Source organism: Acartia tonsa, chromosome 12 (assembly GCF_053477335.1).
Source record: "Acartia tonsa isolate MP-2025a chromosome 12, ASM5347733v1, whole genome shotgun sequence".
NCBI classification, from domain to species: Eukaryota; Metazoa; Arthropoda; class Copepoda; order Calanoida; family Acartiidae; genus Acartia; species Acartia tonsa.
In genome coordinates, this window is record NC_137271.1 from 120,311 (window position 1) to 135,761 (window position 15,451).

The following is a 15,451-nucleotide window of genomic DNA, read 5'->3' on the forward strand; positions in this document are numbered from 1 at the left end:
CTTGACGTGTGAGATGAATGCACAGAAGAAAGCCACGAAGCTAGAGTGGACCCCAGGGATGGATGAGCAGTTCCAGCAGTTGAAGGACAAGTTCCAGAATGCACCCATCCGCGCTGTGCCTGATTTTGAAGCGGATACCCCGTTCCAACTGACCACCGACTACTCGAGAAGAGCTATCAGTGCGATCCTGAGTCAGGTTCAGAATGGCGCCGAAAGGTTGATCGCCGCCATGGGACGCAAGACGACTGGCGCGGAGCAGAGATATCCCTCATGGAAAGGAGAAGCCTCCGCAGTCATCTATGGCATCAGAAAGTTTCGGACGATCCTGAGCTTCAAGCCGTTCCAAATTAATACGGATAACAGCGCCCTCAAGCAGTTGAAGTCACTGAAGAAGAACACTGGCATGATGGCCAGGTGGACAGAGGAGCTGGCTGGTTACGAATTCCGTGTGGTTCATCGGCCAGGGAGACTCAACACCAACGCCGACGCGTTAAGCCGGCGCACCGATGCTGATATGCCAGACCCGACAGCCGAGGAAGAGGCTGAGCAAGAGGAGTACGTCGGAGCTGTAGAGGATGAGCCGGCCGACGAGCTTCCTGACAACAGAGAACGGTACAGAGACCGAGTGTACAAGCATCAGTTAGACGACCCTATTCTAGAGAAGGTTCGTAGATGGATTGGCGTCGACCGGCGTGCACCAGACAAGGCAACTTTGCGTGGAGAAAGTAGGGACGTGCACCGGCTGGCCGAGATTTTTGACACTCTGCGGATCGCAGAAGATGGAGTTATTGAGCAGGAGATACAGACCTTCACAGGGAAGCGACGCAGGATAATGGTCCCTTTGTCCCTGAGAGAAGAGGTGTTCACTCACTGCCACAGAACTACCACTGGAGCGCATTTTGGCATGCACTCCACGATATCAAAGTTTTTGAGGAATTTCTACTATGTGGGACATCAAGCAGACATCCGTCTGAGGATCGCCGTCTGTCATGACTGCGTCCAGAAGAACATCAAGGCCAACATCAAGATAGGAGCGCATGTGCCCATTCAAAACGGGTATCCTCTGCAGACAATCTACATGGATGTGGTAGGCAAGTTCGACACAACCCCAGAAGGATACAATTTTATCCTGACGCTGCAGGACGGATGGTCGCGCTTTGTTCAAGCGTACCCCTTGAAACAGAAGACCGCCGACGAGGTCGCCACGACGATCATGGACAAGTTCATTTGTACCTTTGGATGCCCGCAGGCATTCCACAGCGATCAGGGAAAAGAGTTCTGCAACACCATCATGAAGAAACTCTTGCAGAAGCTCGGTGTTAAGCACGAGCTAGGCCCCGTGGCGAACCCCCAGAGTAACCTTATAGAAAGGTGGCACCGGACCATGGAAGAGACGCTGAGAACCGTGATCCAAGGACGGGAGACTCTATGGCCAGAGTATCTACCTGGAGTTGTCCTGGCGTACAACACGAGGATCCACAGCAGCACCGGCGTGACCACCTTTCTCGCCTTCCAGGGTAGAGAGGCTACTCTACCCGCGGATTTGATTTTGCGGTTACCAAACCCCGACGATGACAAGGATATTCCCACAGCCGTGAGAAATTTATTGGACAGATACACGACCATGTATGAAGCCATGGCGAAGAGTCAAGCAAGCACCATTCGAAGAAATGCTTTGCAGTATCACAGCAATCGCGAATTTAGAGTAGGCGATAAAGTTTTTTATTTGGCACCCAACCATGGTAAAGCAAAGAAGAAGATGACCAAACATTGGAGTGGACCATACTTAATTACCGAGAAGTGTGCCGACGTTTTATACAAGATTCAGACAATACCAGCGGGAGAAAAGGAGGACTTGGTTGTACATGTTGGTCGGTTAAAACCATATTACCCCCCAGCGATGACAGACGGAGACCCAACTTCTCCCCCAGAACCATTTGAAGAAGACGGAGATGAAGCAGGGGAGCAAATTCCCTTGAATCCAGAAAAACAGGCGAAGCCGCCTAATCCAAGAGTTGATTTCTCAAATGGGGATGACAGCGATGAAGAGGGAGGACCCCCCAATAGACCGGGAGGAGCACCACCACCACCGCCCAACATTGACCCCCTCAACCTTCCCCTACCGGATACACCACCGCCCAGATCACCAACGATGCAGCGCACACCGCGCAGAGAGCAGAGTGAGAAGAGAGGGAGGGAGAGAGATCAATCTTGCGAACCGTCCGGTTCGGGCACTCAACGGAGAGATGCCAAGCGAACCCCCGATAGAGAGAGAAGCCCGAGAAGAAGCTCGCCCCCGCAGACACCGCGCCGAGATAGAGAGCGCGAGCGAGCTACATACACATACCCTTCCGCACCCCGGGTAGAGAAGCGCGCTCTGAGCGACAATGAGGAGCCGTCCACGGACTCACCCGAAAAAGGGGAGAGGGTTAAATCCGGAGGAAAGAAGCAGAGGAGTGGGACACTTTGGCAACAGCAAGTGGAAGAGAGCAAAGAGGTGCTAGACAGCTCGGACGAGGATATGGACCCGCCTGCAGTGGCAACACTTGCGCGGACAATCAGAATCCCCGTCAAACGCGGAGCAAAGCTGCCATACAAGGGTACGAGAGAAAGTGCGGGCCATGACATATACTGCCCCGCCCACACAATCCTTCCCCCTGGACAGCAGACTTGCGTCCCTCTCAAGCTACACACCCGTGTGCCCCCCGGATATTTTCTCAAGTTATTTGGCCGTTCAAGCATAGAACGGGAAGGAGTAATTCTACTGGCAGGATTAGTGGACAGCGACTACACCGGCGAGATACAAGCAGTCTTTTGGAACTTGAGTACCGAAACAGTGGAGTTCAACAAGAATCAACGAGTGTGTCAAGCGGTGATCCTAGAGACTCGCGAGGTGGAATTTTATCATGTCGATAATCTTCCTACCACTGATCGCGGTGCTAACGGCTTCGGTAGCACCAACTAGTGAGGCTTACTCACTAGACATTGTAGATTGCACAAACCCTTCCACCATCAAGAAGTTCAACAAGGAAACAATATGCAGAGCAGAGGAACCTACACAAGAAGTTCCAGTGAAGGAGCGCTACACAATTCTACAGAGGCCAACCCTGACAAAGGTATACGGATACTCCTGCGAAGTGAGGGTATCCCTATACCATTTCAAGTGTGGAGTTTGGGGCCATCTCAAGTTACAACAGGTACCCCAAACCATGAGGCACGAGGATATTACTGCAGAAAATTGCCGCCGCATGTCACTGGTCCAGGAATATCAAATTTCTGGCTACGGTGACCCGATTAAAGTGAAGCTTAACCGCCCGACCTACGTTTCGGCAACTTTAGCCGGATCATTGAAGATGGAGGATGACAAGATCACCTGCATTGGACAGACCATCCGCATGGGCGACACCATCCACTACAACACCCTGAAGTTAGCTGAGTACCAGATTCTACTTAAAGAAGAAACTTTCCTGGTAAGCAACAACAAGGTAGAGAGTGAGACCGACCATCTATCTCTACCATGTCCATATCATAAAGGGGAGTGCATCACTGGCGCCGCGACATTCGTCTGGAATATCAACGACAGCTCCTGCACTCTACAGATGGTCAACACCATCAACCCCCTCACCACCATGGACACCTACTTAGTGGACCACCAGCAGCAAGTTTTACTCAACACTACAGGTGCAATGAAGCTAATGCATTGCCCCTTTAATGTCCTCACCACGGACCACGACGGCATCTACCTGGGCAAGACCAGCGACCTCAGCAGACTCGCCACCATCGACCCCGGACAAATAGATGTTAACCTTCAAGCTGCAGTACATTTAAATTATTTAGCCTACAGTATGCGCCAAACCTTCAGCCAACTAGATGTAACACTACGGAAGACCATATGCGAGACCCATTACCATGGAAAGTCAGACCAACCAGTGCTGCTACACGAGCAGACTTATGGACTCTTGAAGGGAGACCTTTTGATGACCTTCCAATGCACCAAGAGGACTCAGAAGATCAAGGACGACATCAACTGCTATCAAGACATACCTTTAGATCCTGATGGCTATGCAGATGCTGCAACTAAACATTATAAGTTGCATTCTACAAGGGTAACGTGTTCCGCGACTTTCCCCCTAACTGTCAAGTCTAAAGAAGGCTGGATTCAGCTGACTCCCGCCATCATCAAGACTCAGGCCCCCATGGAGATGACCATCGACACCCCTCTAGTTAACTGGACGGATTTCAGCCATGGAGGAATCTACACGGAAAGAGAGAGAGCTGAATGGTTACACACCCTCACCTTCCCCTCCTACACCGAGGCAAGCCTGAAGGAGATCACCTACGGACTCTGCATTGGCGACGGAAATTGTAACCAACTTTCCACCAACAACCTACCCCTGTACACCCTTGATAATCTAGTGCCGGACATGGAACGCAAAATTGACTTATGGAGCAGCGTCAAGAGCTGGCTCCATGAATATGGCGATCTAATGGCATTCGCATGCCTGGTCATCCTAGGGCTAAAATTTATTACTAATCTGATATGCATTATCCTCACATTTCTACGTGTAGGACCTGGAGCCGCCATCGCCTTAGTTGCCCACCTTTATCTTTATAACAAGCATTCCTACCAGAAGCTTATGAGAAAGAAGAAGGCCGATACCAGAACTGAGAGGCGAGAACCTACGACATCAGCAGAGACAACGTCGCTATTGCCAACGACATCAACCCCGAAGATACAGATGACAGAGATACAGCCCATCATTTTAGATCCTGCATCCTTGCCATCATACAACACTGCGACTAAAACATCTAGGCTATCAACCTTAATACCATGACAGAATAATAGGTAATATTGGCCGACCAGTCTATTGTCTTTGCCAATTTGAGCGTTATGTTATCTGGCACGTCTGTCTAGCCAGATAAAAAGGGGAGAAAATGTAGTGGGTCTTACTTGAGATACTTGTAAAATAAGCAGAATGACATTTTCGTGATCCTAAACGAGTGGACAGATTTTTATGAAATTAGTACCATTTTAAAGCGTTTATTTTTCTCTATTGATTTTACTTTTATTTGAATTTTTAAGCCCACAAATGACGGATTTCGAGTTTTAATTATGAAACATTTGTACTTATTATATTCTGTTAAAATCTTATGATATCTCATATGAGGCCATATTTTTCCAAGAAATTGATATACATATAATGCTGCGCATTTATATGTATATCTGACCTTTTTATAATCTACGCGTGTAGGTTTTAGGCGATACTTAACTTATGTACTTTTGTAGAGAAAGGCTCCCAGTTATCCAGGGATTTGGCATCCTCAATGCATCACGGAGATTTCCCTGGCACAACTGAACGTGACTAAACGGGAAACTCAACATACACTCCGGCCTGCTGATATATCCTGTGCAGACCTACGTGTATCCCTAGCCATCCCTGCATGATCAGAAACGCCCCCGCATTACTTCAATACTCTCTGTAATTTTCCTATATGTATATTGATATAATATGTATTCATTAATTTGTGTAAACTATACTTGTCTATTGAAAATACATCAGTTCCGCACAAACAGTTGTTAGTAGAGTATCAACTCCAATTTATGGGCAGCTATCTCTAGCTGCAATTAATTATCCAGAAACATATAAAATCCCCTGTGGGTACTTGCGTGTAGTTTTCGTTCTTTAACTTAGCGGAGACGTACAAACGAAGGGAACGAGCTGCTTCGCTCTTGAATCGCTTCAGCCACAACGTTACCAACTCAACGTGAAGTGCCGCCACACCGCTCGAGGCGGGCTCTATTAGTTTTAAAAAAGCTATCAATCACGTCCGATCCGTTACACCTGGGAAGGGTGGGAGGAATTAACAATGCAGCTTAACCATAATAAGGCTGTCAGATTCAATCATTAATTCTAGGCATAGGGAGGGGGTCGGCAGACCCCTTCCCCAGGACTCGGGGGAGGGCCTTTGGCCCTTCCCCGAACCCCGGTCAGGGGTGCCATAGGCATGGCTCACGGTTGCCGAATACCACAACTCTCCCCTCGGAAGGCTGGGAGGGGGTCTCCCTGCCAGACTTCCGACAGTGGTTGAGGCCTTCCGCCCGCTCCTTAGGGCTAAGATATATACAAATGATAATGATTCAATGGAATCCTAGTGGTGATTTTCAGGGCTGATGGGCTCCCAACGTGGGATAGAAGGTAGAGGCTGGCTTTGGTTGGACACGTAGCTCGGCGCCGGCAGGTGTCAGGTTGGCGTGGGGCACAGGTGCTGCGGGGCCGGTCAGCAGCGGGGCATTCTGGTTGTTGTTGGCAGCGGCTGGGGCACTGGCTGCCAAGTTGACCGTCTGAGCGGCAGCCTGGCCTCCCGAGGGGCCGCGGGGTCTTCCAGAGGGCGGTCCAGGCCTGCCTGGGCGGTCATGCCCGCTATCGGCTGATTGCATGGACACCATTTCCTCGGCGGCTTCCCGGCCAATGGGAATGGCATCCCAGTCTACTGAAAAGTCCCGGGACTTGGCATGGGTGAGCCGGGCTCTGGCCAAGGCCTTCCTGTACAAGGTTGGATGGTACAGGAACACTTGTGACATCGCATTCATGGCGGCCCGTACACCTCCTTGTGCGGCTGCCAGGGAAATGATGGTCAGATCCCCCAGCAGTTTGAGGATCAACAACAGCAAACACAGTATGGCTGCGCCATCTCCCCACTCGTGAATAGCTTGTCTGAACCCAGCCCAGACATCCAGGGCGGCCTCTCCTTCCTCCGCCAGTCGGTCGATATTGTAGGACACGATCCCATGGTCTCCGGTGGCCGAACAGCTACCTTGCTGAACGCATGAGCCATAGGACAGGATGGTCAGCATGGCGGCTTTATACGCTGGGAACGCTAGCAGCTGCTGCCAGTCGTTCAACTCAGCCTGCGAATACAAGCCTCCTGAACTAAAGTCATCCAAGGGCTCTGTCAGCAGCTGCTTGGGCGTATCCAGCGGGGGTGGCCTCTTCTTAGGTGCGGGGGTTAGCTCTATCCAGCCTTCCTCCGCGTGCACAGTCAGGGGGTAGGTGGAGGAGCAGGGAATCTTGGTGGCGTGGCCGCTATACACCCGTGTCACGGCGTCTACAAATCCTGTGGGTTCCACTGGTACTTTGTCCCAACATTCATTGCTTTCACGGACAACGTATTTGTTGCGTTGGCAGGTAAGCTGGAGCAGGACATCTCCCCTCAACACAGAGAACGTGCTCCCCTGGACACGCACCGGGTGGGCCGGGTCTAGCTGCTGGAGCTTCCAGCAATTGGCCGCTACTTCTTCTGCCGCTGTGCTTTTCATGCGTGTCTCCAGGGTAAATCCAATGTAGCCTGCATGTATCTGGGCCTGCAGGGGGACATCCACATCCCTGGCCGATACTCTGGGCAGCGCGGCCGCGGCCGGGTCAGCTGCCACGAACAATGCTGGGTGGTTGGTGGCATGGGCCTCAAAGTCGCAGTTCACTATTGAGGTGGGGGTGGTCATGTTGATGAAGAACTGGGCTTGATGGTCAACCAGGAACGCATCCATCACTAGGCTAGGCTGGAGGCTGCGGATCAGCCTCAAGGGGCAGTCTCTCCCCAGGTGGTCCCACACGTAGGTTGCTTCCCCAGTGATGCAAGACAGCTCAGAATGGGGACATTCTAGGGTCAGGTGGTCAGATTGGGACTCCACCCGTCCATCCTCTACTACGTAGGTCTCTTCCTTGACCAGCAGCCGTCGTTCCTGGAGCACTAATTCATTGCGGTACAGCTGGCCCTCGAAGTGGACGTCCTCCCCTTCACAACCCACCCCCTCGGGGCTGTTGACCAGGGCGCCCACCATGTCGAGGGTGAAGAACAGGGGATGGTTCAGCTGGAACGTCAGTGGCTGGGTCTTGCCTGGCAGCGTGTAGACTCGGTTCCTGGCCAGGTCTCGGCATGTTTCTGGATCAATCTTGGTTGGCCTCATGAGGGTGGGGACCGAGGTCACCTTGAGGTGACCCCATACCCCACACCTGAATGTCCACTGGGACACGGTGAGCTGACAACTGTATCCTGTTGTTTCCCTAATCTTGACTTGCTGCAGGACATGTACTTCATGGCCCAGGGGCACCTCCTGGTGTAGCGGTTCCGTGCTACACATCTTCTCCTTATTGTAGGCGGTGACGTGGGTGGGGTTGGCGCAGTCCCACCCTACCAGGACGTAGCTAGTTGTAGGCCACACGGCTGCCAGCAGTAGTCCCCACAGAACCATCCACCAGTGTGAGAAGCTACCAGACAGCCATCTACCTCGCGCACGCGGCTGGGGATCTTCGGCTCGGGTCACGGCTGCTTCTTGGGGCTGGACACGGCTGGGCTGCTCCTGGCTAGATACAAATTTCCATTGAGCGTTATCTTTGTGTGTCCGGGGCACCCCGATACCCTCCCCAATGACAGACTGACAGGCGACTGGCGCCTGCCTGGGTGTCGGCTCCCCTAGCCCCAAGGGGTCCCTTCCCTTGTCCATGGCATGCCCAGTGGCATGGGGCTGAAGTGCGTGTGGCACAGGCTCGCCCTGACTCACGTCCCTCCCCTGCCCTAGAAACTCAGGTGCATGTGGCACAGGCAAGTCCTTATATCCCCAAATTTCAATCTCCCCAGCCTCTGGTGCAGGAGGCACAGGCAAGGTTGGGGTTTTACAATAATTTGGATACAATACATTTGTTAAATTTAACTTATCCTGGCTCGACTGGAAGTGCTGGGCAGCTGGGTTCCCTCGGCTGGCAGGGGGCGCTGGATGGTGTATGGCTGGGCTCTCCCTACAGGCTGGTGGCGCTGGCTGACTGGGGGTGACGGGTGCCACCCCTTCCTCTGGGACTGCTGGCTCGTTCCAGGATCCAGGTATCTTGGTGGCGGCGACGGTTGTCGCCCCAGGCACCAGGTTGGAGGCGCTGGATAGCACCCCCCAGTCATCGCAGGTGGCGGCGCCGGGTGGCGCCCCATACATCGACTCTGATGCGCTGGCTAGCGCCTCCTGCCTCTCTCGTTCAACGGCCGCCAGGGCCTCCCCGTACACTGTCTCAGTGACGCTGGGTAGCGCCCCTCCACTCTTGCTGGGTAGGCTCGGTCGGGCAGGCCCCATCATGTTTAGGCTAAAGGGCTGGGGCCTCAGAACTTCTGGCTCGGCAATGTTGTTGGGCTGCACAAACTCCGGCCCCAGGTGGTTGAGGCTGAAGCCCAGGCCAACCTGGTTGGGTTCAGCCGCGCCTCCCAGTACGTTGATCCTAGCTGGAACGGTTCCAAACTGCGGCATTCCGTCGGCTCGGCCCGCTGCGTTGGGGGCGGCTGCTTGCTGCGGTGGTGCTGGGGGCGCGCTCCCTTCCATGTTGGCTACTCTGCTGGGCTTTCCTGGGGGAGCGCCCTTGTCTGCAGTGCGCCTCCGGCCGGCTACCTGGTCCCAGTCGGCTCTGCACTCGGCCGCCGTATGGCCAGCATAGTGGCAACGCTCGCACTTGGCAGGACGGTCACGGCGTGGCTGGGTTCGTCTCTCCTCCAGGCTGACTTCCATAGGCGTCGGACAGTCTCGGGCTCGGTGGCCTTTCCCTTGGCAGCGGTAACAGCAGCCTGAAGTCTTGTCATCTGGGGCGACCTTCCCCATCTGGTGGAGACCCGGAGCCAAGGCGCCAATCTCCATTGGCTCCGACTCGTCGTAGTTGGGCAACTGGACGCTGGCTGATCCCGTGAGCCCGTCGGTGGCGTCCACTAGGCACACACCCTCCTTCAGCTGCTTGGTAATCATTGTGACGGTGAACATGGCTCGCCTCGTGTACTCAGGTACAGAGGCGATCTCATGACTCATCATTTCACGTTTCACATTAGCGTTACGAATGCCACGATTTAATTCATCGATTAATAACTCGAGATCCTCATGGCTGTAGGCCTCCCTATACAAGGCACACTTTGTGGATATGTATGCTTGTATAGGTTCTGTCGAGTGTTGCCTGTAATCCCTGAAGGCTTGCTTCAAAGTCTGGGATTCAAAGGCTGGACAAAATAACATTTCACACTCGGCCTTGACTTGTTCGTATGTCAAGGCTTGGCCTGCCTCGCCAAACAGATGAGAAGCCATTTCCGCCGCTTGCCCTACCAGTGACAGTAAAAGGGCGTTGCGGCGGTTGAGGGTGTCATGGGGCGGCACGCGGTAAGCCGCCCATGACATCTCGAGTCTGCGGATGTGGGAACTCCAGGATTGCTTGGGCGGCCCTCTATACTCCGGCAGGTTCTCAGCATCAGCTTGCGGTACTCGGCTGGAGCCGGCTGGGGGTCATCCTGGAGCCATCCTTGGGCTTGGTCGCCTCCTGGCGCTTGCGGCTGCTCCATCGGGTCAACGGTTCAGCGGCGGGACACAAAGTTATAAGGCAATATTATAAATGGTTTACACTTGAGGCTTTCTAGCCTAGCAGCCAACACTGTTTATCACTAGGTTGGTAGTTTAGCTACAAAGATATAACTTAGATGTACTTGTCACTAGTTTTATTCTGAGTTTGTAGAGTAGGCTGGTAGGGGTAGATAGCTGTTGAGGGTCTGAACTGCTGTCAGGAACTGATTGGGTTTTCCTTTATCACACTATAGATAGGAGGGAGAAGCTTGTAATTCTTATTTTCTAAAAATATCTCTGTTAGATGCTATGGAGTAGCTCCGCTCCTGTGTGTGTGTGTGTGCGTGAAATATCCTTTCCTTGCAGCGCGCTTACGCACTGTCAAATCCGCGCACACAGGTAAAACGCGCACTTATCCCTCAACTCGCTCTCTCATTGGTCCGCTTTGTCCGTTGAATTTTATGATATGTCCCGAACTCTGTTGCGCGACCCGTAAATGGCGCTCTGTTCTCCCGGTCGCTAGCTCCACACCGTGGGCGGACTTAGTCAAGTGTGGGTAGGAGGGGGGAAGCGCGTGAGGGGACGGGGTAAAACCGTCCGTTCCCCCTGTGGGGAAGGGGGAGTGCTGTGGGTTTGAGGTAACTGTGTGGTGAGGTAATGATGCCCTTTCTCCTTAATCCTGGGCTTATTGTTATGTCACCTTGATTGTATTTTCTTCAATGGAGGGTGGGCCCCTCCCTTTCCTCTGGAATAAGGGGTGTATTTGTTGTGCTGGAGGCTTGGGTGGTTAGATTGTTTATCAAGGCATTGTTATATTACATCTAGATTCTATTTTTGGCCTTATCATAATACATAACAGATTTGCTTACCAAGCCTGTTCTATTTTTAGTTTTATCACAATATACAACAAATTGTTTGCCAATCCTTGCTCATAAATCTATTGTTTAGCCATCACACTAGGGTGGTAATCCCTACAATGTGATATAATATCTGCTTTTTCTAGATGGGTGGCTGCGCTGTAGCCTCTCAGGATACTTGGAGTTGACGTAGTTTCCTCTGCTTGGTACACTACACTCGTATGTTGGCTCGCAGCTCGCAGCTATTTGGCGTGTTTCAGCCTATCGGCAGCAGGGAATGTCCCGTCCTGCAGCGCCGTGTATCCGAATCCGGCTGTTGGCGGCAGGGAATGTCCCGTCCTGCGGCGCCGCTGGTTCGAATCCTTGGCTTGTTTCAGTCTATCGGCGGCAGGGAATGTCCCGTCCTGCAGCGCCGCTGGTTCGAATCCTGCTATCTCTTGCAGTAAATGTTGGCCTATTTTCAGCCGGTCCGCAGGCCTGTTTCAGCCCTTGAGCGCTCAATTCTCCGTTAGATGTCGGCGCTTCTCGCGGTTCTCCGTCAAGTTTCGCTGTCTCGCTTCCACAACTGCCGGATACAGATTTAGACCTTGCTATCCAGGGTGGGTAATTCAGGTTGCTTGTGTCAGTTTTGCCAGTTTCACTGCTGGGAGTACCTTAGCCTCAGCTGCGCGTCTGCTCTACACTTGTGGTTTGCCGTAATCTCACACAGCTGTCACCAAAAGTTGTGGTATCCGCCTAGGATAAATGGCAGACACCAGAGTTCAAAATGACTACGGCAGTGTGAACAGACGTGGACACCTATACTATAGAGAAGCTACGCTTCTCTAGCAATCACTAAATAACAAACAGCATCTATTCAGTTGTTCCTTTATTGAAGGTCTAAGGATTACTAAAGTTATATACAACAAACAATAGCTACACAGATAGGAATAAATAATCATAAATAAAAGCAATATAATACATATACAATAGTCAGTTTGGGCAATAATGATCCCCCATCCCTGGGAAGGGTGGGGAGAATTAACAATGCAGCTTAACCATAATAAGGCTGTCAGATTCAATCATTAATTCTAGGCATAGGGAGGGGGTCGGCAGACCCCTTCCCCAGGACTCGGGGGAGGGCCTTTGGCCCTTCCCCGAACCCCGGTCAGGGGTGCCATAGGCATGGCTCACGGTTGCCGAATACCACAATACCCTTTCAAATAATTTATCTATTATTTTTTCTATTTTCTACTGAGCATCTACTTTTTAACCCGCTTTGTCTGTCTGTTCAATCAATATTCTTTTTTAAAAACTTTTGCATGTTGTTATCCTTGTTATTTTGAAAATAACCAGAAAAATATATTTCTGACAAATAGAAATAGAACAATGAATCATGTAATTTTTAGATTTATAGAAATTCTATGTCATATTCCTCCGTTTAAATATAAAAGATTTTTTTATATTAAGGAATCAAAACAAACCCATGTAAGTAAATTGGCTACAAAACTACTTAAATAAAGGATACTGTTTAAGGACATTTTAGGGCTTGATTATAAAGATGCTTCACGTATAAAATTATTCTTTGTTGTTCTATGAATCAGTATGATTATATCACATAAAAGTTGTCAAAAAGTTATTAATAGATGTCGGACATTATGGTAAAGAATATAGAGTTGATACGCTTTTACCTATTATAATGGAAAAGCTTTGCTTTTAATAACTATAGAAAAGCTCGCTTGCAATTAGTACATATCAATTTATTACTTTTGAGGTTTATTTAGTTTCACATACCTATAAATTATTGTTGGTTGGCCTATTTTCAAATTTGTGGATATTTTTACCCCCTGCTTCATAGAATAAACAAGGATGACAACATCCATAAGTAGCGAAGCACAAAAAATCGTGGATGGAAATACGTAAAAGTAGATTTAAAGTGTATTTATCCCAAAAAAGTTTGAAAATTGGACCAAAAACACCAAATATATGGGGAAATATGTAAAACATATAAAAATAGCCAAAACCTGATAAAAGACAGTCTAGCCGCCATGGTTGTTTTCTTTAAACGAAGGGAAATTTAATTTTGATATATATAACTGAAAAATTTTTGAAAATTGGACAATAAACGCTGAAGATATGGTGAAAATGTGAAAATACAAGAATAGCATAAAACCTGCAAAATTGCAGTGTGGCCGTCATGGTTGTTTTCTGTAAATGACAGGAAATTTAATTTTGATATCAATAACTGAAAAAATTTTGAAAATCGGACCATAAACACTGAAGATATGGAGAAAAATGTGAAAAATACAAAAATAGCCTAAAACCTGCTAAGACCGCCCTTAATGTTTTATAGTTAATTGTGCTCCTTAATAATGGGAATGTTGTCAAAAAATTTCAGCTGTCTATCTTTAATAGGAGCCGAGAAAATCACGTTTCCCCTATTCTGTCTCAGACGGACAGACGGACGGACGGACATTTCGAATTATAAAGTAGCTTCGCTACTAATAACAATCGAATAAAAATGTAACTTTTTTATTCTACAGAATATATTTTCTTCGCTTTTTGGGTCCAGTAAAGTTTTAACAAGCTTTGTTTTGATCTGTAAAACTATCTATCTATCCATCTGTCCATAATAGATTGTGCATCTATCTATCTATCCATCTGTCTATCTATATATCTATCTATCTATTAATTTCTCTTTCTATCTATTAAAAGTATTAAAAGATAATTGTAATTGTAGATTGCTATAATGCATGAAACATGATGCGTTGCAAATAATCTTTTATTATTCATACAATGTGGACCATATATCTATCTATTTATCTTTATATCTATCTATCTACTTTTCTGTACCTCTATCTATCTAATTATCTGTCTAACCATCTATCCATCTGTATATCTATCTATTGTATATCTATCTATTACCTTTACAACAATTGGTACATTTTTTGGCTTGAGTCTTACTACACGTGGAACATCCTTCTGTTCCCATTTTTATATCTGAAATAGTTATTTATCGCATCGTATTATAGACAGCTGTCCGCGGTCATTAAAATGAAAATTACAGAATTAAAACAAGTTGGCTAACTTAAATTAATTTTATGAGCGAAGCTGGTAGTGCGAATGGGGCGCTTGTCCAATATTATGGTATGGAGATCGCTCTTCTATGAGTACTACTTAAAAACCTACTTTTACTGCAATACACATAGACATTCTCATTGTCGGTTCGTCAGTTTAGAATGCTTTTCCTTTTACTCCCGCAAGTATAATACGAATTTGGTTGAACCCGTGGTAGCTCAACAAAGACCCACGCGAAGTATTATATTGCTTTAATCTAAGAATAAATGGCTGGTTATGGTGTTCGATCTATATCATATAAGTATATTAAGCACTTAAGAAGGAAGATGGTTTTATAAAGTGTATTTACATTACAAGTGAATAAGTTAAGTATGAAAATATTTACAGGATAAGTGATAATAAACATAAGTAGTGTAGGACAGAAAATGCCCTAAGTCCAAAGCCTTGAATTGTGCTAAGTGTTAGATCTCTAACATAAGACCTAAGCACAATTCATGCTAAGTACTGAGGGACCTAAATTTAAACTACAATGCATGCCAAAACAACTAAGTCATTACCATTAAGCCAGAAGAACTTGATGGTTTGAGAGTCAATGAATAACTGAGATATTTTAAGAAGTGCAAGTTATAACAACAACTATTTATAAGGATCTAAGCCCTTGTCTGTTTAATAAAGTGTTTGTATGTTAAACTTGTGATGTAAATGAAACTATGGTTGTAGGCATACATACTAGTACAGGATGGTTACATGGTTACTTTAACAATAGACATAATGTTTTAATAAGCATATAACAATATTCAATCACATACAGTTTACCATGATTAGGCTAGCATTACCCATATAAGGTATTATATTGGTAAGAATAGACTAATAAATTCGTAAAAACATATAAAAAGTGCCTTAGGGCTAGCCAGAGTAATTGTATCTTGTGCCTGAGTTACGCGCGATAATTACCATGGCTTGTCAATCAAATATTTAGATCAGAATTTTATATGATGTAAAATTTATAGTAAATATAGGTAAGTGGACTAGATGCGAAGCATTTCTGTAAAAGTCGTGTTCGCACGTTCAAAGAATTTTGAAATTTGGGGATCGCATCTCCAAAGCAACTCTAGTAGAGTGTAAAGTAGTACATGAATTTGTAAATCAAAGCAAAATTGTACGTAAAGAGACCAGTAGGTTG

At 48.1% G+C, this 15,451-nt stretch overlaps 1 protein-coding gene across 1 annotated transcript in view; it reads right to left on the reverse strand.

Moving 5' to 3' along the window:
* LOC145333563 (N-lysine methyltransferase SMYD2-like) overlaps window positions 1–14,186 on the reverse strand; it is a 52,223-nt gene extending 38,037 nt beyond the window's left edge. The window contains exon 1 of the mRNA XM_080178724.1: window positions 14,116–14,186. Coding sequence (XP_080034850.1) covers window positions 14,116–14,182 — 67 coding nt within the window. The 5' untranslated portion in view covers window positions 14,183–14,186. The remainder of the gene's footprint in view (window positions 1–14,115) is intronic.
* Between the last annotated feature and the right edge of the window lie 1,265 nt (window positions 14,187–15,451).